General features: G+C 42.5%; 1 protein-coding gene and 1 pseudogene across 2 annotated transcripts in view; both read left to right on the forward strand.

Annotated features, from left to right (window-relative positions):
• Nucleotides 1–25,808, forward strand: part of LOC148150093 (uncharacterized) — a 42,060-nt gene that overhangs the window by 15,288 nt on the left and 964 nt on the right. For both annotated transcript variants that reach the window (XM_087985814.1, XM_087985815.1), the window contains exons 2-4: nucleotides 8,736–8,840; nucleotides 10,430–10,574; nucleotides 21,742–21,859. In XM_087985814.1, coding sequence (XP_087841940.1) covers nucleotides 8,736–8,840; nucleotides 10,430–10,574; nucleotides 21,742–21,859 — 368 coding nt within the window. The remainder of the gene's footprint in view (nucleotides 1–8,735; nucleotides 8,841–10,429; nucleotides 10,575–21,741; nucleotides 21,860–25,808) is intronic.
• Nucleotides 12,397–12,922, forward strand: LOC122549351 (small ribosomal subunit protein eS19 pseudogene; annotated as a pseudogene).

Here is a 25,808-nt window from a genome sequence, read left to right on the forward strand (position 1 = left end):
CCCCACCCCAGGGAAAAGACTTTGCCTATTTACCCTATCCATGCCCCTCATAATTTTGTACCTTCATTTAAAACACTGATTTATTAAAAGAACTAGGTAAGTTACATTAAAAATATAGCTAAGCTTTGCCATTAATTACAGTGTTCCTTTGACAGACAGAAACAATATTCCATCCTTAACCGAAGTAAATACGAATCTGGAAGAAAACTGCATATCCTTGGTCTCTGTGGGTTTTTGTTTAAATTGATTCTCTGCCTACTTGTTTTGAAGTGTTGTTTTTGTATGATTAGATATGTGAATTGCTGTGGTAGTGTTTATTCTCTGCCCTAAATTGGCCTTGTTGCAAACTGTTGGGAGACATGCTTTGCGTCTCTCATTAGGAAAACCTCCAAAATTCTGTCCCACAGCCTGATGATTTTCTGAGAAATGGCCTCCTATCAAGGAGAAACACCTTAAATTACACAGGATCCCGACAGATTAGCATTCGCACTGCCTACCCAGAGCTAATCTGATGTTTTTGCCAGAGGGATCCTGCAGTGGCATTAAGAGCCCTGTGCGCCTGAAACAAATAGAGGAGCAAAGTTACAACATAATCATTTACAGACTGTCTGCTGTGGCTGTAAAGGAATTAAATACAGACCTGTGTTTTTTGAAGCTATTCTTTATTCCTAAAGTACATGCTTGTTGTGTTGTGGCTTTTGGGTGTTGGTGAGAATGCACTCAGCATCCCCCCATAATTGGGCTTTTGTCCCGTCTCTGGAAGGTAATTTACAGCAGTTCTAACCCCACCTTTGTCGGGACAGAATGCCAATTGAATTAATTCCCCATGCTATCAAAACCTGTTAGAGAACTAAGTGCTGCTAACCGCCACCACCCAGCGGAATCCTCTGATGTGGTTGTCATTCCATGGTTTCCATTTTACAGGCCCAGGGGAGGGGAGGTGTGATGCAGGAGGTGGGGATAAAATCACAGGGAATGGTGTCACATCGTTGGATTGGGGTGTTTTACTGTCAGGAGGAACATAAGTGGCCAGGCTGAGAAGGACTGCTGCCAATATTTAAAGGCCCAATGGGGGGCCATTTTATGTTGCCATTGGCATCTTGCCAACAGTGGGTCACACTCCCACCATCTGAGGGCACCACTAGCTAAATGGAAGCAGTCTCCCAGTAACCAGGTCTTCTTGAAACCAAGATGGGGCTGCAGGATGGGAGGCAGCGCTGCAATCCAATGTTCTTTTTATCCCCCTGAAGTATTTCCAACACTTTGGCTATGATTACTTGAAAGTCTTTCTTCAACTGTCTTCTGTAGGCCTCAGGCTTGCTGTCTGTCTCAGCAATGGCCATAGCTGCTGAACCATTAGCCCTCTCATTTAGTGAGCAAATCCTGGGGCAGAGCCATCATCTGGCCATGAAATTAGCTGCTGTTGTAAGAGATTGCCCTGGTTCTCCTCACCCACTGAGGCAAGGTTGCCTGACACTTTTCCCCAGGTTCCCTGCTGGCTCCAAATAAGGTATTAGCCCATCACTCAGTTGGCAGCTGAGTCGAGAGATTGAATGTTCAAACCCCTGTTTGGCACCAAATCTAGGTTGATATTCCCCCGCTGTATTGGCGGAGAGCTACACTTATTGTAAAATGAGCTCACGATGTTACTTTGAAGAAGAGAATGGCATTTCTTCCAAATGTCCTTGGTCGATAGCAGTCACTCAACCAAGATCAGTGAACAAACACTTGTCTTAGTCCTCATGATGTGAGTATGGATCATAACCCCAAAGCACCAATAGATGTACTTAAATCTTAATTATAACACGCATTTTTAAGAGAAGACCAGTAAACTCCATCAAATACAGACCAAGAACCCTCCGCTGCTCCTTCATGCCCAGGATCATTATTTTGAACCTCCTCTGCTTCCCCTTCCTTTTCCCATCCCTCAACCAAGGCCAGCACTTTCCTCCTTTGATACGGGTCCAAGCAAACTGCACATAATATTCCAAATGCGGTCTGACCAGAGCCTTATACAGCCTCAGCAGTACATTCCTGCTCTCGATTTTATCCCTAATGCAATGAATGCCAACAGTATGTTTACCTTCCTAACTGCCAACTGAATCTGCACGTTGACCTTAGGTGAATCCTGAGCAATGACTCTGAAGTCCGCTTATGCTTCAGGTTTCCAAAACCTTTCCCTATTTAGAAAATAATAGATTAGTTTGAGATCTGTTAAACTATCACACACATCAGTATTTACTGTGGAAAAGGATATGGAAGATATAGACTGTAGGGAAATAGATGGTGACATCTTGCAAAATGTCCAGATTACAGAGGAGGAAGTACTGAATGTCTTGAAAGGGTTAAAGGTTGATAAATCCCCAGGACCTGATCAACTGTACCTGAGAACTCTGTGGGAAGCTAGAGAAGTGATTGCTTGGCCTCTTGCTGAGATATTTGCATCTTCAATAGTCACAGGTGAGGTGCCGGAAGACTGGAGGTTGGCAAACGTGGTGCCACTGTTTAAAAAGGCCGGTAAAGACAAGCCAGGGAACTATAGACCGGTGAGCCTGACCTTGGTGGTGGGCAAGTTGTTGGAGGGAATTCTGAGGGACAGGAATGTACATGTATTTGGAAAGGCAAGGACTGATTAGGGATAGTCAACATGGCTTTGTGCGTGAGAAATCATGTCTCACAAACTTGATTGAGTTTTTTGAAGAAGTAACAAAGAAGATTGATGAGGGCAGAGCAGTAGGTGTGATCTATATGGACTTTAGTAAGGTGTTCGACAAGGTTCCCCATGGGAGATTGATTAGCAAGGTTAGATCTCATGGAATACAGGGAGAACTAGCCATTTGGATACAGAACTGGCTCAAAGGTAGAAGACAGAGGGTGGTGGTGGAGGGTTGTTTTTCAGACTGAAAGCCTGTGACCAGTGGAGTGCCACTGGTCCCTCTACTTTTTGTCATTTACATAAATGATTTGGATGCAAGCATAAGAGGTACAGTTAGTAAGTTTGCAGATGACACCAAAATTGGAGGTGTAGTGGACAGTGAAGAGGGTTACCTCAGATTACAACAGGATCTGGACCAAATGGGCCAATGGGCTGAGAAGTGGCAGATGGAGTTTAATTCAGATAAATGCAAGGTGCTGCATTTTGGGAAAGCAAATATTAGCAGGACTTATACACTTAATGATAAGGTCCTAGGGAGTGTTGCTGAACAAAGAGACCTTGGAATGCAGGTTCATAGCGCCTTGAAAGTGGAGTCGCAGGTAGATAGGATAGTGAAGAAGGCGTTTGGTATGCTTTCTTTTATTGGTCAGAGTATTGAGTACAGGAGTTGGGAGGTCATGTTGCGGCTGTACAGGACATTGGTTAGGCCACTGTTGGAATATTGCGTGCAATTCTGGTCTCCTTCCTATCGGAAAGATGTTGTGAAACTGGAAAGGGTTCAGAAAAGATTTACAAGGAAGTTACCAGGGTTGGAGGATCTGAGCTACATGGAGAGTCTGAACAAGCTGGGGCTGTTTTCCTTGGAGCGTCGGAGGCTGAGGGGTGACCTTATAAAGGTTTACAAAATTATAAGGGGCATGGATAGGATAAATAGACAAAGTCTTTTCCCTGGGGTCAGGGAGTCCAGAACTAGAGGGCATAGGTTTAGGGTGAGAGGGGAAAGATATAAAAGAGACCTAAGGGGCAACTTTTTCACACAGAGGGTGGTACGTGTATGGAATGAGCTGCCAGAGGAAGTGGTGGAGGCTGGTACAATTGCAAAATTTAAGAGACATTTGGATGGGTATATGAATAGGAAGGGTTTGGAGGGATATGGGCCGGGTGCTGGCAGGTGGGACTAGATTGGGTTGGGATATCTGGTCAGCGTGGACAGGTTGGACCGAAGGGTCTGTTTCCATGCTGTACATCTCTATGACTCTATGTAAAAGAGTTGCTCCTCGTGTCTTTTATAAATCTATCTCCTCCCATCTTAAAAGTTCACCCCTTAGTCTTGAACTATGCAGTGCTTATCTTTCACAGGTATACAGTGCTTTGAGGTAGAGTGATTGAAGTAGAGACCACTGAATCTATAAAAGGAAAAGAGCAGGTAAGTATTGAACGACAAGAAGAATCAAGACAACTGGGAGAAAATAGGACATGTGGTTAACTTTGAAATGTTCGAGCAAAGGGTTAGCAGAAACATGGTGCATCAAAATACATTTTCCTGTAATTTAAAATTCTATGGCTTTAAGAAATCAATTGATTTGAAATTCATGAAAGCATATAATCAACTTGAAATTTCAAGAAAGGGTTCAGAATTATTAGGTTCCCATTATTATAGAGGTTTTTTTAAATCATGAGGGGTACAGATAAGGTGACTGGCAGCTGTCTTTCCCTTATGGTGGGGGATTTCAAGACCAGATAGCATATTTTTAAGATGACAGGAGAAAGACTTTAAAAAGGATATGAGGGGCAGCTTTTCTTTTTACACAGAGAGTGGTTCATGTGTGGAATGAACTGACAGAGGAGGTGGTGGATGTGGGTACAGTTACAACATTTAAAAGACGTATGGATAAGTACATGAATAAGAAAGGTTTGGAGTTATATGGGCCAAGCGCAGTTAGGTGGGACTAATTCAGTTTGGCGTTATGGTCAGTTTGGACTGGTTTGGCTGAAGGGTCTGTTTCCATGCGACAGGAAGTTTTAGTAAAATAAAAACTGAACATTATTTATTTCAATATTTTTGATGGAAGCTCATCTTTTTATTGTTTTGTTTACATGAAGAGATAACTGCATGTCATCTACATATAGATAAAGACTGTTACTTTCATGTTCAATTTTTCTGTAAAAATTCATTTATTTGATATTTGTAATCTAAAATCAGGTCTGATACGATGCTATGATACGCTGTGGACACATAGTCAAGAGTGTCGTGCTGGAAAGGTACAACCAGTCAGGCAGCATCTGAGGAGCAGGAGAATCAACGTTTCAGGCATAAGCCCTTCATCAGGAATGAGGCTTCTGAGCTAAGGGGGTAGAGAGATAAATGGGAGGGGAGGTGGGGCTTAGGGGAACAAGCTGAGAGTGCGATAGGTAGATGAAGGAGGGGGTAATGGTAATAGGTCAGAGAGGAGGGTGGAGAGGATAGGTGGGAAGGAAGATGGACAGGTAGGACAGGTCATGAGTGGGGTGCCAATTTGGAAGGTTGGATCTGGGATAAGGTGGGGGGGGAGAGGAAATGAGCAAACTGATGAAATCCATATTAATCCCATGTGGTTGGAGAATCCTAAGGTGGAAGATGAGGCGTTCTTCCTCCAGGTATCAGGTGGTTAGGGTTTCGTGATTAAGGAGGCCCAGCACCTGCAAGTCCTTGGCAGAGTGGGAGGGGGAGTTAAAGTGCTTGGCCACAGGGTGGTGGGGTTGCTTCATGCATGTGAGTCGGAGATATTCTCCGAAGCATTCTGCAAGTAGGCATCCTGTCTCCCCAATGTAGAAGAGACTGCATCGGGAGCAACAGATAGAGTAAATGATATGTGTGGAAGTTCAGGTAAAGCTCTGATGATTGTGGAAGGCTCCTGTGGGGCCTTGGACAGAAGTGAGGGGGGAGGTGTGGGTGCAGGCTTTGCAAATCTTGTGGTGGCAGGGGAAAGTGCCGGGAGGGGGGTTGGCATTGGTGGGGGGAGTATGGACCTGGCAAGAGAGTCGCAGAGGTAATGGTCTTTAAGGAATGCAGATAGGGGTGTGGAGGGAAATATATCTCAGGTGGTGGGGTCTGTTTGTAGGTGGCGGAAATGGCGGAAGATGATACGACATATCCAAAGTTTGAGGTGGAAGGTGACGACCAGGGGGTTCTGTCCTTGTTGCGGTTGAATGGATGGGGTTTGAAGGTGGAGGTGTGGGAAGTGGATGAGATGTGCTGGAGGGCATCATTGACCACATGGAGGACAAATTGCGGTTTTGAAGAAGGAGGCATCTGATGTGTTGTGCGGTGGAACTGGTCTTCCTGGGAGCAGATGCAGCAGAGGCGGAGGAATTGGGAATGAGGGATGGTGTTTTTACAGGAGACAGGGTGGGAGGATATGTAGTCCAGGTAGCTGTGGGAGTCGGTGCATTTATAGAAGATGTCCATTTTGAGTTGGTCACGGTTGATGGAGATGGAGAGGTCCAGGAAGGGGAGGGAGGTGCCCGAGATGGTCCAGGTGAACTTAAGGTTGGGGTGGAATGTGTTGGTGAAGAGGATGAACTGTTCGACCTCCTCATGGGAGCACGAGGTAGCGGCGATACAGTCATCAATGTAGCAGAGGGAAAGGTGGGGAATTGTGCAGTGTAGCTCTGGAAGATGTACTGTTCCACATATCTGACGAAGAGACAGGCATAGCTGGGGCCCATGCTGGTGCCCATGGCTACCCCTTTAGTCTGGAGGAAGTGGGAGGATTCAAAGGAGAAATTATTGAGGGTGAGGACCAGTTCAGCCAAACGAATGAGAGTGTCAGTGGAAGGGTACTGGTGGGGATGTAGGACGAGGAAGAAACAGAGGACTTGGAGGCTCTTGTCATGGTGGATGGAGGTGTATAGGGACTGGATGTCCATGGTGAAGATGAGACACTGGGGGCCAGGGAAACAAAAGTTTTGGAGGAGGTAGAGGGTGTGAGTGGTGTCCCGTATGTAGGTAGGAAGTTCCTGGACCAGGAGTTATGGGACAGTACCAAGGTATGTGGAGATGAATTTGGTGGGACAGGAGCAGGCTAAGATGACAGGTCAGCTGGGACAGTCAGGTTTGTGAATCTTGAGTAGGAGGTAGAACTGGGTGGGGTGGGGTTCCCGAACTATGAGGTTTGAAGCTGTGGGTGGGAGATCCTCTGAGGTGATGAGGTTGTGTATAATCTGGGAGATGTTGGTTTGGGAGGTGAGGTCATGGTCAAGGGGGCAGTAGGAGGAGGTGCCTGCGAGTTGGCACCTAGCATCAGCTATGAGGACACATAGGACAAGCCATAAACACATAAGAGAACTGAACTGGTTTATTAGTTCATCTCCTGGCACATTTTCAAACTCTTACCTAACTCTCAAGGAAAGGACACTCTTTGTGAGGAGTTAGAATTTGCTGATGAGCAATGATCCTCACAGCAACACAGAAACAACTATCCTTGTCTCAATCTGGATTAAATACTATAAAACTGAGCAAAAACAATTTATAGTTACAGCATACTAAACAACAATAAAATTTGACAGGGAATATTGTCAGTGGGAGTGATTTAAATAATAAGATGAATAAAGATAAAGTTGCCACAGATCCAGTGGACTGTCATTAAATGGAGACAAATTGTGGTAGTTTAACCTGAAGGTCATTATGCCTTAGGTGAGGGAAAGGTTGAGAAGGAGAGTCCTGATGTGGGCTTTGATGCTGCTGGTATCACTCTGCACCCACCAACTAGCCATCCGGCCAAGTCAGTTGCAAAATATTCCCTGCAAAAACTTCATTCTCATGTATAGTCAGATATTTAATGCGTTGTACATTTAAATTGTTTTGCACAGTTTGACAGTATTTAGTCCAGGTTGAGACAAGAATGCTTACTTCCAGATTGGTGTGAGGAGCATTGCTCATGAGCAAATCTTAAAGATCATCAGAATATGATGAAGACAACTGAAGGGTCTCTTCCCTACTTTTGCCTGAAGGGGCAAAGTGGGTGCTCATATACATTGCTGTACAATGATATTTTAGTTCTTTCTTTTCAAAATGGAGAATTGATCAAATTCTTGCAACGCTGAGCGCTTTCTATTTTTTAAAAAAAAGCTACAGTTGTTCATTTTAGCTTCTTCAGAAATAGCAAAAACTATATAATAACATCTGAACTCAAGAATTAAATCTTGCGAGATTCAATTCATATGAATGTTGCATTATTTTGGGACACTACTTAGAAGCATGTTGAAACCTGGGAATATTTTATGGGACATGCAGAGAAGGAATAGGGTTAGTAATGGAAAGGGGAATGAGGGTAGGAAAGTGACACAAGTAGGTAACCAAAGAGGTCCTTATTTATGACTGAAATAATCGTGTTACAAATAACTTGCTCCTAATGTTCTGAGAAAGAATAGATTATTATGGAATGTTTTATGTTGTTAATAGTTTCCTCCATCTATGTTTTTGAAAGTAATCTAAATTGGCTCCACTATAGAGAGAGATTCTTCTGTAGTGAAGTTTCAATTGCATGGCACTGTAATCAGCATATAAATAGGATAAATGGTTTGTTTTATTGTTGCTCAAATCTGCTCGCAGAGCAGCATTTTCAGTGCCTCTGGAATTTTTAATGCATCATTAATTCAAGAGATAGGTCACACTAAATTTGTGTGTAGTGTATGTTGTGCGACTATAATAAATTATTTGGCATTATTATTTGCCATAAACCTAACTCAGAGACATTGACAGTGCCATCATGCTGAAAAATATGATGTGTTTTCAATAAAACAGAAATCCGAAAGAATGGAGGTTGGGGCTTGTACACATGGAGGAATGTATTTATTATACGGCAACAATATATTTGAAGAGAATTTACGCACTGTAACATTATGCATCTTCTAAGAGTGGTGTCAATATAGAATTGCTTCAAATCTCCTCAAACATTAACATTTATCTTTGTCCAAATAGGTAATGACAAGCAACAATGTGTTGTTATTTTTAAAAGATCATTGGCAACTGATTACGGTAAATTCTTGTATTGTTAACTTCTTGCAATGTTTAAAACATCATGTTGTTTCTCACCAGGTTTTTGCAGCACCATGCTCTTTGTGTTCCTAGTTGTGTTTTGTTCCGATGGTGTCACTTCACGTAGCATCCGTAAACATCGACGTGGTAACAGGGACGTAAATAGTAAGTATTAAAACATTATGTATTTAATTGAAGTTTTAAATTTTTGGTTGTACTAAGACAATATGATATTTTAAATGATGATTCAATACTTTACACCCTCTGGTTTTTATTTTGTTTCCATTCCTTATTAATCTGAAATCTACTAAAGTTTTCTAATGTCAGCAGTTGGGTGGTTCAGCAGAGTTAATATTACATGTTTACTATCAAATGTCTAAATGAAAATAAATTAACTAAGTTATTTAAAATAAGACTTAGCAACTACAAGGTACAACATTTGAAACAACTATAGGACCTTGGAAAAGATTGCAATGGCTCCACTTTAATGGATTAGGTGTGTTTGGAATAATTGTGGGTACTCTGAACTTAAGGTCTATACTGACAGGAGCAGAGCCACCCAAACTAACAGATCAAATTATAACAGCCACGCCAAAAGCAGCCCATTGAAACAGTGACTGGATCCATGAGTCAGGTTAAAAACCTGTCCACAGAAAGGTGCCTTTTCTCATACAAGTAGCTACAGACGGAATGTACAGAGGTAGATGTGAACTGCGTAGAGATGTAATTGACAAAGATCAAGAGATGAAGTAACTCCTATGAGCAAACTAGACCCACAATTTTTTTTTGTTCTCCCATCCTATTGAAATCTTGGTCATCAAATCATTGAATCTCTCCAGTGTGGAAACAGGCCATTTGGCCCAACAAGTCCACACTAACCCTCCGAAGAGTAACTCACCCAGAACCACTCATCTACCCGATTACTCTTCATTTCCTCTGAGTAATGCAGCTAACCTACACATCCCTGAACATTATAGGCTTTTTTTTTAGCATGACCAATTCACCTAACCTGCACATCTTTGGACTGTGGGAGGAAACCGGAACACCCAGAAGAAACCCATGTAAACATGTGGAGAATGTACAAAATCCACTCACTAATCCAAGGCTGGAATCGAACCTGGGTCTGTGATGCTAGTGAGGCAGTACTAACCACTGAGCCCATTTATTTTATACTAGATACATTTTAATCATTTGGTCGTACAGAATTTAGGTATTTGTGAGAAAAATGATACACTTTATTGAAGCTTTTTGTTTGCACTTATCATGAGAATTCACGAGAAGTATGCAAGGGGAAGAAGCAATTACAGCTTTTCCTGTACATCAATGTTCTTGCAAAATCTATTCATGAGTGCAAGCTTTGATAAAAAGTCTTTTTCTCGGCAATTCTAAATTAATTTTGTTATTTTGGCTGCAATTAAAGATTTTCTGGAAATTCATTCCAAAAATTATACTGTGCTGAAGATAATTGTAAAATTTTATGAGCTTCCATGCAATGTTATAAAATATTAAACAGTACCAATTTTGGGGAAGATTTGTAGCTCAGGTTGAAGTGTGTAAGTTAACTCACTAATTTTTTTAATTTTAGAGAATAAAGACTTAATGCATAATCTGGTAAAACATAATTCAAATGAAAAAAAAAATCCAGAATTAGTAATTTTGCTGTTTGATTTATCCATGATTAGTTCTTTTTGCCACTTTAAGGATAAGTAAGAGACAATGAGTCTATTCTAATAAATACATTTGTAATTGTGCAGATCATCATCTCCCCAGTTACTTGCAATCAGTACCACAATGCAGCACAATGTACAATCAATATGTTGTCAAAGCAGAAAAGGTTGTGAGGCCTTTGAAATATCTTCCTTGGATAATGATGGGACCTTTGAAACATTCAGGAGTAAGGTAAACAAAATATCTATTCACTAATTGAAAACTGAAATTTAATGTGTGGGGCTAAATTATGATACAGATTCTGCTTGATACCCATTATCATTCAGCTCGGAAAAAGAGCATGAGCTGGGATGTGACATTAGTCTGTAGTATTTAAAGGCAGAATGCCACCACTCTGCAGGCACTCTGCCTCTATTCCTGATGAAGGGCTTTTGCCCGAAATGTCGATTTTCCTGCTCCTCGGATGCTGCCTGAACTGCTGTGCTTTTCCTGCACCACTCTAATCAAGAATCTGGTTTCCAGCATGTGCAGTCCTTGTTTTTACCTAATATTTAAAGGCAGCCTACTCTTAAATGGGAATTGCACCTGGAAAAGGTACTGAAAGTGGCTGAAGAAGAGAAACTGATCTTAGAATCGCTAAAGTGCAGAAAAGGGAAACTTGGCCCATCGTGTCAGCACCGGCCCTCCGAAAAGTGTCCCACCCAGATCTAGCCCCCCACCTATCCCCATACCCCTGCATTTCCCATGGCTAATCCTCCTAGCTGCTTGTCCCTGGACACCATGGAACGATTTTGTGGGTGGAAAGTCACACAGAGACAGGGATAACATTCAAACTCCACACAGACAGTCACTCAAGGCTGGAATCAAACCTGGGTCCCTGACACTGTGAAGTGCCAACACTGAGCCACCATGGTGGGCAAAAGCTTGGCGGATTGATTATAACGCGGGAAATGTGAGATTATCCATTTTGGCAGGAAGAATAAAGTACTGAATATGATTGAAATAGTGAAAGACTGCACTAAGCGGCAGCACAGAGGAATTCAGGAATCCTTGTGCATGAATCGCAAAAAGCTAACATCCAAATTTAGCAAGTAATGGGGAAGACAAATGGAATGCTGGCCTTTATTTCGAAGGGATTGGAATACACAAATACATAAGTCTTCCTCAAACTATATAAGGCAGTACTTAGACCACCCATAATACTGAGAACATTTTAGTCCCCTTATCTAAAGAAAAATATACTGACATTGGCAGCAGGCCAGAGAAGATCCATGAGGTTGATCTTGGGTTTGGAGGGGTTTTATTTTGAGGAGAGGTTGAGTCACTTGGGCTTTTGCTCACTGGAATTTAGAAGAATGGGTGACTTTAATGAAACATAAATGGTTCTTAGGGAGCTTTACAGAGTACACGCTGTTTCTCCTTGTGGCGTAGTCTAAGACCAGAGGGTATAATCTCCGGGCAAGGGTTTGCTGAGTTAGCACAGAACTGAGGAGGTATTTCTTCTCTCAGAGGGTAGTGCATCTGTGGAATTATTTATCACAGACTACTATAGAGACTGGGTTGATGAATATTTTTATGGCTCAGATATAAGAATTGTAATTAGTAAAGAATAGTAAGGAAAAGCCAGGAAAGTAGCATTAGGGGTTATCAGACCCACCACAATCTCATTGAATGAGAATGAGAGCATTTAATGAGAGAAACTGAGGAGTAGCAATTGGACAGAGGGCCTATTTCTATTTTTCCATTTAATGGGCTTTCTGCAGTGAGTCGAATGAAAGTCAGCCTTTACCCGTCATGCTGCAATCATTGTGGTAGCAACATGTAGAAGTACTAGGTTGGACAAAAGTATGCAGAAGGAACCTACTAACAGAATACATTAGGGGAATTCATTGACTTTGTGTAGTGACTAGAATGAGGGCCAGGTGGATCTCATTGACCATGAGAGCCCTGATTCGGATTGTTAACCTGGACCAATCAGGGAGCCCTAGCTGACAGATATAAACAGAAGTGTGAGGCGCCCCTGTGAAGCGGGGTGAGAGACCCCACACCGGCCTTTTCCGCCCCGGATCCCAACAGCGTGGCAGCACGATGCCTGGTGTCACAGTGAAGGACGTGAACCAGCAGGAGTTTGTCAAAGCACTGGGTGCTTTTCTCAAGGAGTCTGGCAAGTTAAAGATACCCGATTGGGTTGACACCGTGAAGCTGGGCAAACACAAAGAACTTGCTCCATATGATGAGAACTGGTTCTACACCCGTGCTGCCTCCACAGTACATCACCTGTACTTGAGTGGCGGTGTTGGAGTTGGCGCCATGACCAAGATCTATGGTGGGCGCCAACGGAACAGTGTGAAGCCCAGACACTTCAGCTACGGCTCCAAGTCTGCGGCTAGAAAGGTGCTGCAAGCACTGGAAGGCCTGAAGATGGTGGAGAAGGGTACTAATGGTGGCCGCAGACTGACTCCACAAGGACAGAGGGATCTAGACTGTATTGCTGGCCAGGTCGCAGCAGCGAGCAAGAAACATTGAATGTGTGTATTGTTTATTGGAGAATGATTAAAGTCTTCAGTTCTAAAACAAAATAAACAGAAGTGTCCCTCCAACTCTATTTTGATTTAATCCCTGCCCTCCCCTTCACTATTTGATCATGCAGCATTGCCCTTTGATGTTAAGGGCACTGCTTGTCACAGGCCACTCGGGTGTTTCCTTTCTTCCTGGTGATGGAAATTTGAATAAAGATTCATGCACCTTGTGTCTCTCACTATGTCTCACACCTGCACACACACACCATGGGTGCTGGTGGAAAAATAAGCACTACCGCAGTTAGGTGGTAGTGTGGGGGAAAGAAAAAAAAGCAAGAACAGGAGTGTCAGACAGCCTGTTCTCTCTGAAAAGAAAAAAAAAATAAACAGAAGTGTCAAAGATTCTCCTCACTCGAGGGACTGGCTCTGAGCTAGCTGGTCAGAATCCATGTATTGTGCATGTGTAAATAAAGGGTGACATGTCACGGGAGATATTTCACTCCGATATGATTTGAATGATTTGAATAAGAAATTTGGTTGGGAATGTTTATTTTATATTGGCTTTCATTTTAGCATTGTGGCTGAGAAGATACTGTGATGGAGATTAACAGAGGAAAAAGATCTTGGGGACTTTGTGTGAATGGGGAATTGAGACTGCATTCACTGTACTCCAGTTGGATTACCCGTTCCCAGAAACGAAATGCATTAGTCACCTTGCTACCTCCTCCTCATTTTGTCATCCTCCCTTTCCCCTTCTCTTCTTTTCAACTCCTCCTTCCTCAGCTCATTGCTGTATACCTGGTGACAAGACTGTGCACAGTGCAGTATATCATGATAAATCTTGCCATGAACTCCAGCGACTATTGCAAGACCTCATTCCAGACAGTGGATATGTTGTGTATGGTCTACATGCTGACAGAATGGCTCTGATAATATACATGCCATCTTGGATTCCACACTGGAGACAAGAGCCATACAGTCAGAAAATAGTCCTTGTCAGCCCAGCACTACCCCCCTTATTTGACTGACATTCTGATGCTATAATGAACTGCTTTTCAGCATTGACCCTATGATGAACTAAGTAGAATTGCACACCAGCTGAATACTGAAGGTTTACAAGGATGTTGCCAAGGTTGGAGGATTTGAGCTGTAGGGAGAGGCTGAACAGGCTGGGGCTGTTTTCCTTGGAGCGTCAGAGGCTGAGGGGTGACTTTATAGAGGTTTACAAAATTATGAGGGGCATGGATAGGATAAATAGACAAAGTCTTTTCCCTGGGGTCAGGGAGTCCAGAACTAGAGGGCATAGGTTTAGGGTGAGAGGGGAAAGATATAAAAGAGACCTAAGGGGCAACTTTTTCACGCAGAGGGTGGTACGTGTATGGAATGAACTGCCAGAGGAAGTGGTGGAGGCCGGTACAATTGCAAAATTTAAGAGACATTTGGATGGGTATATGAATAGGAAGGGTTTGGAGGGATATGGGCCAGGTGCTGGCAGATGGGACTAGACTGGGTTGGGATATCTGGTCAGCATGGACGGGTTGGACCGAAGGGTCTGTTTCCATGCTGTACATCTCTATGACTCTATGCCCCTCATGATTTTATAAACCTCTATAAGGTCACCCCTCAGCCTCTGATGCTCCAGGGAAAACAGCCCCAGCCTATTCAACCTCTCCCTGTAGCTCAAATCCTCCAACCCTGGCAACATCCTTGTGAATCTTTTCTGAACCCTTCCGATAGAAAGAAAACCAGAATTGCACGCAATGCATGACCTCACACTTATCCATGTTAAACTCCATCTACCACATTTCTGCCCACCCTCTCAGCCAAAGGGTCTGTTTCCATGCTGTACATCTCTATGACACTATGACTCTAAATTTATTAAGGTCAACCTACGACTTCCTCCTCATTGCTAACACCTTTTAAGAAACTACTATATGTCAATCCACACTATTGTTTAAATTTCTCAAATGCCTCCATTACATCATTAGCTTCCCAATTCATCATGAAGTAAAACTCATAACCTATTGCTATTTCCTGTTATATGGGTCAGTCTGTCCACAAGAACTTGTACCAAGTAACAACCAAGTAACTGTCCAAAATGCCACATTGGTTGACAAATGATTTGTGAAGGTTAAATGTCTTTTCCATTTTGCTGTCATGGTCAACATTCCATTTCTCAGTTTACATGCGATACACTCATTTCTTTTAATTTCATTTTCTCTCTGGCATTATTTGTGCCAAATTTCCTGAACAACTTTAAATTAATTTATAATGTTTTAGAGTTATTTACAGACATCCATTGGCACTATGCTCTTCTGGTTCTCCCATTTCTTCAAAATAATCACATTTTAGACTTGGAGAGATTAGAGCTCATTGGTGTTTATAAGTTCATAAGATAAAGGAGCAGAATTAGACCATTCGGTCCATTGAGTCTGCTCCGCCATTCGATGATGGCTGATATGCTCCTTACCCCGACCTTCTCTCCTTATCCCTTCAACCCATTACCAATTAAAAATCTGTCTGACTCTTCCTTAAATTTACTCACTGTCCCAGCATCCACTGCACTTTGGGGAGCGAATTCCACAGATTTACAATCCTTTGGGAAAAGTATTTCTCCTCAACACTGTTTTAAATTTGCTACCCCTTATCCTAAGACTATGACCTCTCATCCTAGAATGTCCCAGAAGAGGAAGCATCTGCTCCACATTTATTTTATCTGTAGCTTTTATCATCTTGAATACCTCAATTTGGTCTCCCCTCATTCGTCTAAATTCCACAGAGTATAGGCCTAAAATGTTCAATCTCTCTTCATTCGACAAGCGCCTCATCTCTGGGATCAATCTAGTGAACCTTCTCTGAACTGCTTCCAATGCCACTACATCTTTCCTCAAATAAGAGAACCAAAACTGCGCACAATACTCCAGGTGTAGTCTCACTAATGCCATGTATAGGTGCAACGGTATTTCCTTACCTTTACATTCTATTCCTTTAGTCATAAAAGTCAACATTCCATTCATTTTCTTTATTATCTGCTGTACCTGCATGCTAGTTTTCTGTGACTCATGAACGAGGACACCCAAATCCCTCTGCACAGGAGCACCCTGAAGTCTCTCCCCATTTAGATAATAGTTCGCCTTCCCATCTTTTTGACCAAAATGCATGACCTCATACATATCCATGTTAAACTGCATCTGCCACATTTTGGCCCACTCTCCTAACCTATCTATAACCATTTGTAATGTTCTTATTTCCTCATTGCAATTTACACCTATTTTTGTGTCATCTGCAAATTTGGCTACGAAGCCTTCCATCCTGTATCCAAGATGTCAGCATAGATTGTACTAGCTGGGATCCAAGGACCAATCCCTCACTAGTTGGTATGATCAGGGCACTGTTGGTATGATCAGCAAGTTTGCAGATGACACGAAGATTGGTGGAGTAGCAGAAAGCATAAGGGACTGTCAGAGAATACAGGAAGATATAGATAGACTGGAGAGTTGGGTGGAAAAGTGGCAGGTGGTTTTCAATCCAGGCAAATGTGAGGTGATCCATTTAGGCAAGACTAATTCTAGAGTGAATTACACAAAGAACGGAAGCGCCTTGGGAAAAGTTGATGGGCAGAGAGATCTGGGAGTGCAGGTCCATTGTATCCTGAAGTTTGCTGCACAGGTAGATAAAGTGGTCAAGAAGGCATATAGTATGTTTGCCTTCATTGGGCGGGGTATTGAGTATAAGAGCTGGCAAGTCAAGTTAAAATTGTACAAGACATTGTTTCGGCCATATTTAGAGTACTGTGTACAATTCTGGTCGCCACATTTCCAAAAGGATGTGGATGCTTTGGAGAGGGTGCAGTCAAGGTTTATGAGGATGTTGCCTGGTATGGAAGATGCTAGCTATGAAGAGAGGTTGAGTAGGTTAGGTTTATTTTCATTAGAACAAAGGAGATTGAGGGGGGACCTGATTGAGGTTTACAAAATCATGAAGGGTATAGATAGGGTGGATATAGACAAGCTTTTTCCCAGGGTGAAGGATTCAATAATGAGAGGTCATGCTTTCAAGGTGAGAGGTGGAAAGTTTAAGGGGGATACACACGCAAGTACTTCACACAGAGGATGGTGGGCGTTTGGAATGCATTGCCAGCAGAGGTGGTAGAGGCAGGCACGGTAGATTCATTTAAGATGTGTCTAGACAGATGCATGAGTAGGTGGGGAGCAGAGGGATACAGATCTTTAGGAATTGACCGACAGGTTTAGACTGTACATTTGGATAGGCTCAGGCTTGGAGGGCCGAAGGGCCTGTTCCTGGGCTGTAAATTTTCTTTGTTCTAGTTACATTTGGACACTCAGGAAAAAAAAACATTTATCCCGTCTGTCTGTCTTCTGTCCCTCAGCCAGTCATCTATCCAGATTAATAAATTACCCCAAATCCATATGATGCAACCTTGTGAATTAACCTCTTGTGTGGCAGCTTATCATATGCCTTCTGGAAGTCCAGATATATTACATGTATAGGATTCTTACTATCAACTTTGCTTGTTACCCATGAGAACTCTACTAAATTAGCCAAACATGATTTACCCTTCGTAAAACCATGTTAACTTTGATGGATGGTTTAATATAAGATGCTGCATTGTTTGAAGGGGCCTCCTCCACTGCCACATTCTAGCCACCCGATGCTTGGAGGAAGAACATCTCATCTTCTGCCTTGTTGATTTCACCAATTTCCTCACCTCCCCTCCCCCCACTTTATCCCAGATCCAACTCTCCAACTCGGCACCGCCTTCTTGAACTGTCCTACCTGCCCATTTTCCTTCCCACCTATCTGCTCCACCCTCTTCTCTGATCTACCAGCATCACCCCCCCCTCATCAACTATCGCATTCCCAACTACCTACCCCCAGCCCCACCCTTCTCCTATTTATCTCTCAGCCCCCTTGAGCCCACCCACATTCCTGATGAAGAGCTTATGCTCAAAACGTCGACTCTCCTGCTCCTCGAATGCTGCCTGACTGGCTCTGCTTTTCCAGCGTCACATTTATTGACTCTGATCTGCAGCATCTGCAGTTCTCACTTACTCCATGTTGGTTGTTAAGAAGACTGCCTTATATTAGTGTCTTTTTTACACACCAGCTGATTGCCTAGCACAGCCATGAATGTGACCCTCCAAAGCACTTACACATAGCAATTGTTTCCTGGCTAATTAGTTCCTACCTCTGTACAGTCAATGCACAATATATAGCATGCCATTCAATGCTTAATCTGTAGAGCTCTTTATTTAGCTGAGAATAATTTGCTCAAGGGCTCTGAGCAACTGGCAATGTTTTCTGAATATTATCACACAACACCAGGTTATAGTCCAACAGGTTTATTTGATGCACAAGCTTTCGGAGCACTGCTTCTTTGTCAGGTAGCTAGTGCCACAAGATCATAGGACACAAAACTTATAGCAAAAGATCAAAGTGTCAAATAACTGATGCAATGTATTGAACAAATCTAGATTGTTGTTTAGTCTTTAATCACTGAGAATGGGTTGCAGGTTTCGATTCATTAATATGTAAATCCCAGAACTTCTTACAAGTCACATTCCCAAGATAACTTAAGGTTTTATTTTAAAAAAGCTAACATTTCAGCTCAGCCAAAGTATTAAAAGTATGAGGTTAGAGTCTGTCTGTATTCCAACCTTGAGCCAGACCGGTTCTATTTCCAAAGTAAGAATTTATTAAATGTCACATGGACTGACTGCCTACAGCTTGTGTGCTTTTTGAACAAAATAGAATGTATCTGCAAACACAAATCTGCAATAGCAAATTCACCCTAGAGACTTATATGTGTGTGACGGAGAGAGAGAGTGAGAGAGAGAATGTATGTGTGTGTTTGTGGGAGAGTGTGTGTGTAACGGAATATACACCTGTGAGAAGGTGTGCGCATAAATGTGAGTGTGGGAGGGGGTGTTTGTCTACCTGAAAGAGAGAGAGAGAGCGTGTGTATGAGAGACTGTCTGCATGTACACTATACACACACATTCACACACTCTTACACATACCCCCACAATCATATTCACACACTCACACACATACCCCCACACTCATTCTCACGCGCAAACCCTCTCACAGGTATATACTCCATCATTGGGCGGCACGGTGGCACAGTGGTTAGCACTGCTGCCTCACAGCGCCAGAGACTCGGGTTCAATTCCCGCCTTAGGCGACTGACTGTGTGGAGTTTGCACGTTCTCCCCGTGTCTGCGTGGGTTTCCTCCGGGTGCTCCGGTTTCCTCCCACAGTCCAAAGATGTGCAGGTCAGGTGAATTGGCCATGCTAAATTGCCCGTAGTGTTAGGTAAGGGGTAAATGTAGGGGTATGGGTGGGTTTCGCTTCGGCGGGTCGGTGTGGACTTGTTGGGCCGAAGGGCCTGTTTCCACACTGTAATGTAATCTAATCTAATCTAATCACACTCATGCACACACGCACACACACACCCACACACTCTCTCTCCCTCACACACACTCACTCACTCACACACTCTCTCTCTCACACTCCCTCACACGTACGCACACACACATATAAGTCTATGGGATGAATTTGCATTTGCAGATTTGTATTTGCAGTTACATTCTATTTTGTTCAATTTTGTATACAATCCGTAGGTAATCATTCATGTGACATTTAATAAATTCTTACTTTGGAAATAGAACCGGTCTGACTCAAGGTTGGAATACAGACTGACTCTAACTTTACGCCTTTAATGCACTGTCTGAGCTGAGATGTCACTTTTTAAAATAAAACCTTAAATTATCTCGGGAATGTGACTTTTTATAGAATCCCTGCAGTGTGGAAACAGGCCCTTCGGCCCAACAAGTCCACAATGACCCTCAGAAAAGTAACCCACCCAGACCCACTCCCCCATTACTCTACACTTACCCCAGACTGATGCACCTAACTTACACATCTCTAAACACTGTGGGCAATTTAGCATGGCCAATTCACGTAAACTTGAAAGAAGTTCTGGGATTTACATATTAATGAATCAAAACCTGGAACCATTCTAAGTGATTAACGACTGAACAGCAATCTAGATTTGTTCAATACATCGCATCAGTTCTATGAAACTTTTGATCTTTTACTATAAATTCTGTGTCCTATAATCTTGTCCCACTGACTACCTGACAAAGGAACAATGCTGCGAAAGCTAGTACTTCCAAATAAAGCTGTTGGACTATAACCTGGTGTTGTGTGATTTTTAACTTTGTCCGCCCCAGTCCAACAGTGGCACCTCCACATCATGAATATTATCACATACAGAACTAGTAAGAAATGCATTCTCCCAGTCTTAAATAATTCAAGAAAGCTTGGTGCGAAACAAAACAGAATAGATAGTTTCATGATAACAGATAAACTCTCACATTGAGAAATCCTCAGCACAATCCTCATGATTTCCCAATTTGCATTCCTGGCAGCTGAACTATTACATGGTTGAATTTACGATTTGGTTTTCCTTCCATTTAATGTCAACACTATGCAATGTCACAATGTCACAATGTCACAAGTACTTCATTAACCTGAACTTCACTGACTTCATCTTATCTGAACCAGTCCTTCACTGAGGCAGTGAATGAAGGTCATATCAACTCATAACCCATTGCTATTTCCCGTAATATGGGTCAGTCTGTCCGCAAGAACATGTATCAAGTAACAACTGAGTAATTGTCCAAAATGCAAAACTGCCTGACAAATGATTTGTGAAGGTAAAATGCCTTTTTCATAGGTGTTTCCCTATGTTGCTGAAGAAGTCATTTTGGTCATAACTTAAGTACACAATTAGCTGTTTGTGGAATCTCTACTAATAGCCTGAGAAGACATAACAGCATGCCATGTGTCTCTTGGCACGAAGCCAGCTTGCTGTTAGTCATACTTTATTTAGTACTTGTCCGTCTGTCTGTACTGCAAAATTATTACAAAACCAAGGTTAAATAACTTGACTGCGTCTCTTAAAATTAAGGAGTTTGCATGTTTTTGAACAATTATAATTGTACCAAAACAAACAAACAAGAACTTAAGGAACAAATTGGGATTGCTGGCTGAAGGATGTATAGGTCGATGATACATTTGGAAGGAAGCCAAAAACAACTTGAGAAATATTTCATTCAAGTTTGAAATTTGAATGGAGCATTAATATCTTCTTTATTTGGCTAATCATGTGAGCAATGACTTGTGGGAACATAAGTTCTATGGAAAGGGTAAACAGGCAGGTTTTTAAGCTGACTAACTTGATAAAACTCCAATGAAGAGCCATGTAATAGCTTACTATGTTAAAGGCATGATGTAAGGATGAGATGTTGATATTGACTGTTTTTCATCTCTATTATGTTGAATTTTTACCCTCAGTAAATCTTGCTCAGCAGCCCTGCAAATTTAGAAGCTAAAGTCATAATTGCAGTTTTCACCTAATGTGCCAATTCAATTTTGTACTTAATAAAAAGGCAGCAACCCAACAATTTTCCTCTCCTTACTCCTTGTTGTGCTGTAACACCACAGCCAAAAGTTGTCACCCAGTACCCGACTTAAAAATTGCTGTTTATGGACATTGATTTAAGTTGTCAGCAGGTTATTTAGGTGAATTTGGACTAATGGGATGTCGCTAGAAAATAACCAGATTATGATGCTGGCTGATTGATCTTTTCCCCAGTTGGACTGACAATTCAATTGCCGTAATCCATTTGATGCTTAGCTCAGTTCAATTAATTGGAAAATCCAACTATAACGATTGAAACAAGCAACTTAAGTGGGCTACCAATAGTAACGCCAAGAAAAGATCTTAACATTTTCAAAGAAGTGCCGTGGGTTTTTCTTAATATGCTAACTAAAGTTGTTTCTATTTTTAGGGTTACAGTGGCAGGAGGACAAAAATGTCTTATTCACAAGGGAGTGGAAATACTTGCCAGGATTGGCAAGTCTAAGACTGTGGTTGAGGATGCCAAACACTTGGCAAATGCCTGGAAGGTAGAGATCAATCCTTCTCTTGAAATTGTAGGAATCTAAACACCATCAGCTAAAAATTCAGTCAAATAATGTTTGATTGGGTCAGGTAACTAAATTTGTATAAAGCAGGCAGGAAGAGTGTAAGTCATTGACTACTAGCCAGTCATATTGGATAAAGTGAATATCCGAGTAATGTGAGTGCGTGTTAAGAACATTTAAAGATTGGAAAACCTTAGAATGCATCAGAAGCTGCCTTTCATTGTCAGTTTTCAAGGGCTTCTCTTGTGTGTTCTCAGCCTGGGACACCCAGCTGTAGATTCACATACCTACTTGAACCTGGAGCTGGAGATGAAGCAATTTCTGCTACACCAAACCCCATAATCAAAGAATCCAGAAAATTGTGAAATTCTGGATCCCCCACCTCCCCAGTGCCTGAATTAACCACAAACCCTTCCAAGCTTACTTGACGGCTGCTACAGTGATCTAGTCTTTAGTTATGCTCAGATAAAAGCTCTGCACAGCTAACCAGCTCTAGTGAAGTAAGGCATGAGAACCAAGTTCATGAACGCCTCAGCCTTCATTATTCAGGCACAGGGATTATAACAGAGGCAATACAAAATGAGGTGTGCTATTCTAAATGGGGTGTAGGAGCAGAGGGATTTTTATGTCCTTAAGTCATTAAAAGAAATGTGCAGGAAGCAAGGATTTTAATTCTTGGATCACTGGGGTATGTTTTGTGGTAAGCATAAATTCTACAAGAGAGACGGTTTGCACCTTAATAGGTTAGGGACCAGCATTCTGGCAGGCAGGTTTGCTACTGCTACACAGCCACGTTTAAACTAAGTAGCGAGGGGGAGGGGACAAACTGGATGCTTAAGAAGGAAATTGAAGGGAAAGTTAGAACAAGGGAAGTCAAGAAAGACAACTGTATCAATGAGGCAGAAAACTCAGAAAAGGATCATGCTGTAAGGTTGAGTGAAAAAGGAGTTGATGGGAAGGGTGAGGGCAGTAATAAATTAAAAATACTATACATAAATGCACAAAGCATTAGAAATAAGATGGATGAGCTTGAGGGTCTTTCGGAAATTGGCAGATACGATATTGTGGGGATAACTGAGACGTGGCTTCAAGTGGACAGGGCCTGGGAAATGAATATTCAAGGGTACGCATGCTATCGTAAGGACAGACTGACGGGCAGAGGGGGTGGGGTGACCATGTTGGTAAGGGATGATATTCAGTCCCTTGCGCGGGACGACCTAGAATCAGGGGATGTAGAGTCAGTGTGGATAGAGCTGAGAAATACTAAGGGTAAAAAGACCCTCTTGGGAGTTATCTACAGGCCCCCAAACAGTAGTCTGGATGTCGGATGTAAGTTGAATCGGGAGCTGTAATTGGCCTATCGCAAAGATGTTACTACAGTTGTTATGGGGAATTTCAACATGCAGGTAGACTTGGAGAATCATGATGGTATTGGATCTCAAGAAAGAGACTTTGTGGAGTGCCTCCGAGATGGATTCTTAGAACAACTGGTGCTAGAGCCGACCAGGGAGAAGGCAATTCTGGATCTGGTATTGTGCAACAAACCAGAATTGGTCAGGGACCTCGAGGTGATGGAGCCATCGGGAAGTAGTGACCATAATACAATAAGCTTCAATCTGCAATTTGAGAGGGAGAGGGTACAATTGGAAGTACCAATATTTCTGTTGAATAAAGGGAACTATGGAGCTATGGGGGAGGAGCTGGCCAAAGTTCAATGGTGCAATACCTTAGCAGGGATGACAGTGGAGGAACAATGGCGGATATTTCTGTGTATAATGCAGAAGTTGCAAGATCAGTTCATTCCAAAAAGGAAGAAAGATCCTAAGAGGAAGCACGGGTGGCCGTGGCTGACAAGAGAAGTTAAGAAACATATAAAGTTAAAAGAGAAAAAGTATAACATAGCAAAGATAAGTGGGAAAACGGAGGACTGGAAAGCTTTTAAAGAACAACAAAGGATTAATATGAAGGAAATACGCAGAGAAAAAATGAGGTATGAAGGTAAACTGGCCAATAATATAAGGGAGGATAGTAAAAGTATTTTTAGGTATGTGAAAGACAAAAAAATGGTTAAGACTAAAATTGGGCGCTTGAAGACAGAAACAGGGGAATATATTACGGGGAACAAAGAAATGGCAGAAGAATTGAATTGGTACTTCAGGTCTGTGTTCACTGGGGAAGACACAAGCAATCTCCCTGAGGTAACAGTGGCTGAAGGACCTGAACTTAAGGGAATTTATATTTGGCAGGAATTGGTGTTGGAGAGACTGTTAGGTCTGAAGGTTGATAAGTCCCTGGGGCCTGATGGTCTACATCCCAGGGTACTGAAGGAGGTGGCTCGAGAAATTGTGGATGCGTTGGTGATTATTTTCCAGAGTTCAATAGATTCGGGATCAGTTCCTGTGGAGTGGAGGGTTGCTAATGTTGTACCACTTTTTACGAAAGGTGGGAGAGAGAAAGCAGGAAATTATAGACCAGTTAGTCTGACCTCAGTGGTGGGAAAGATGCTGGAGTCTATTATAAAGGATGAAATTATGACACATCTGGATAGTAGTAACAGGATAGGTCAGAGGCAGCATAGATTTATGAAGAGGAAATCATGCTTGACTAATCTTCTGGAATTTTTTGAGGATGTAACTCTGAAGATGGACGGGGGAGATCCAGTAGATGTAGTATACCTGGACTTTCAGAAAGCTTTTGATAAAGTCCCACATAGGAGGTTAGTGAGCAAAATTAGGGCGCATGGTATTGGGGGCAAAGTACTAACTTGGATTGAAAGTTGGTTGGCTGACAGGAAACAAAGAGTTGTGATAAACGGCTCCATTTCGGAATGGCAGGCAGTGACCAGTGGGGTACCGCAGGGATCAGTACTGGGACCGCAGCTTTTTACAATATATGTTAATTATATAGAAGATGGTATTAGCGATAACATTACCAAATTTGCTGATGATACTAAGCTGGGTGGGCAGGGTGAAATGTGATGAAGATGCTAGGAGATTACAGGGTGACCTGGACAAGTTAGGTGAGTGGTCAGATGCATGGCAGATGCAGTTTAATGTGGATAAATTTATGGTTATCCACTTTGGTGGCAAGAACAGGAAGGCAGATTACTACCTAAATGGAATCAATTTAGGTAAAGGGGCAGTACAGAGAGATCTGGGTGTTCTTGTACACCAATCAATGAAGGTAAGCATGCAGGTACAGAGGGTGGTGAAGAAGGCTAATAGCATGCTGGCCTTCATAACAAGAGGGATTGAGTATAGAGGCAAAGAGGTTCTTCTGCAGCTGTACAGGGCCCTGGTGAGACCACACCTGGAGTATTGTGTGCAGTTCTGGTCTCCAAATTTGAGGAAAGACATTCTGGCTATTGAGGGAGTGCAGCATAGATTCACGAGGTCAATTCCTGGAATGGCGGGATTACCTTACACTGAAAGACTGGAGCGACTGGGCTTGTACACCCTTGAGTTTAGAAGACTGAGAGGGGATCTGATTATTAAAGGATTGGACACTCTGGAGGCAGGAAACATGTTTCCGCTGATTGGTGAGTGCCGAACCAGAGGACTCAGCTTAAAAATACGGGGTGGACCATTTAGGACAGAGATGAGGAGAAACTTCTTCACCCAGAGAGTGGTGGCTGTGTGGAATGCTCTGCCCCAGAGGGCAGTGGAGGCCCAGTCTGTGGATTCATTTAAGAAAGAGTTGGATAGAGCTCTCAAGGATTGTGGAATCAAGGGTTATGGAGATAAGGCAGGAACAGGATACTGATTAAGGATGATCAGCCATGATCATATTGAATGGTGGTGCAGGCTCGAAGGGCAGAATGGCCTACTCCTGCACCTATTGTTTATTGTCTATTGTCTAAGAAGAACGACCCAGATGAAGGATCCAGTTAATAAAGTAGACAATATCCAGGGCATAAAAGAAGCAGAGAGTA

Source organism: Chiloscyllium plagiosum, unplaced genomic scaffold (genome assembly GCF_037043375.1).
Source record: "Chiloscyllium plagiosum isolate Xiang-an unplaced genomic scaffold, Cpla_swu_hap1 HiC_scaffold_4, whole genome shotgun sequence".
Lineage (NCBI taxonomy): Eukaryota > Metazoa > Chordata > Chondrichthyes > Orectolobiformes > Hemiscylliidae > Chiloscyllium > Chiloscyllium plagiosum.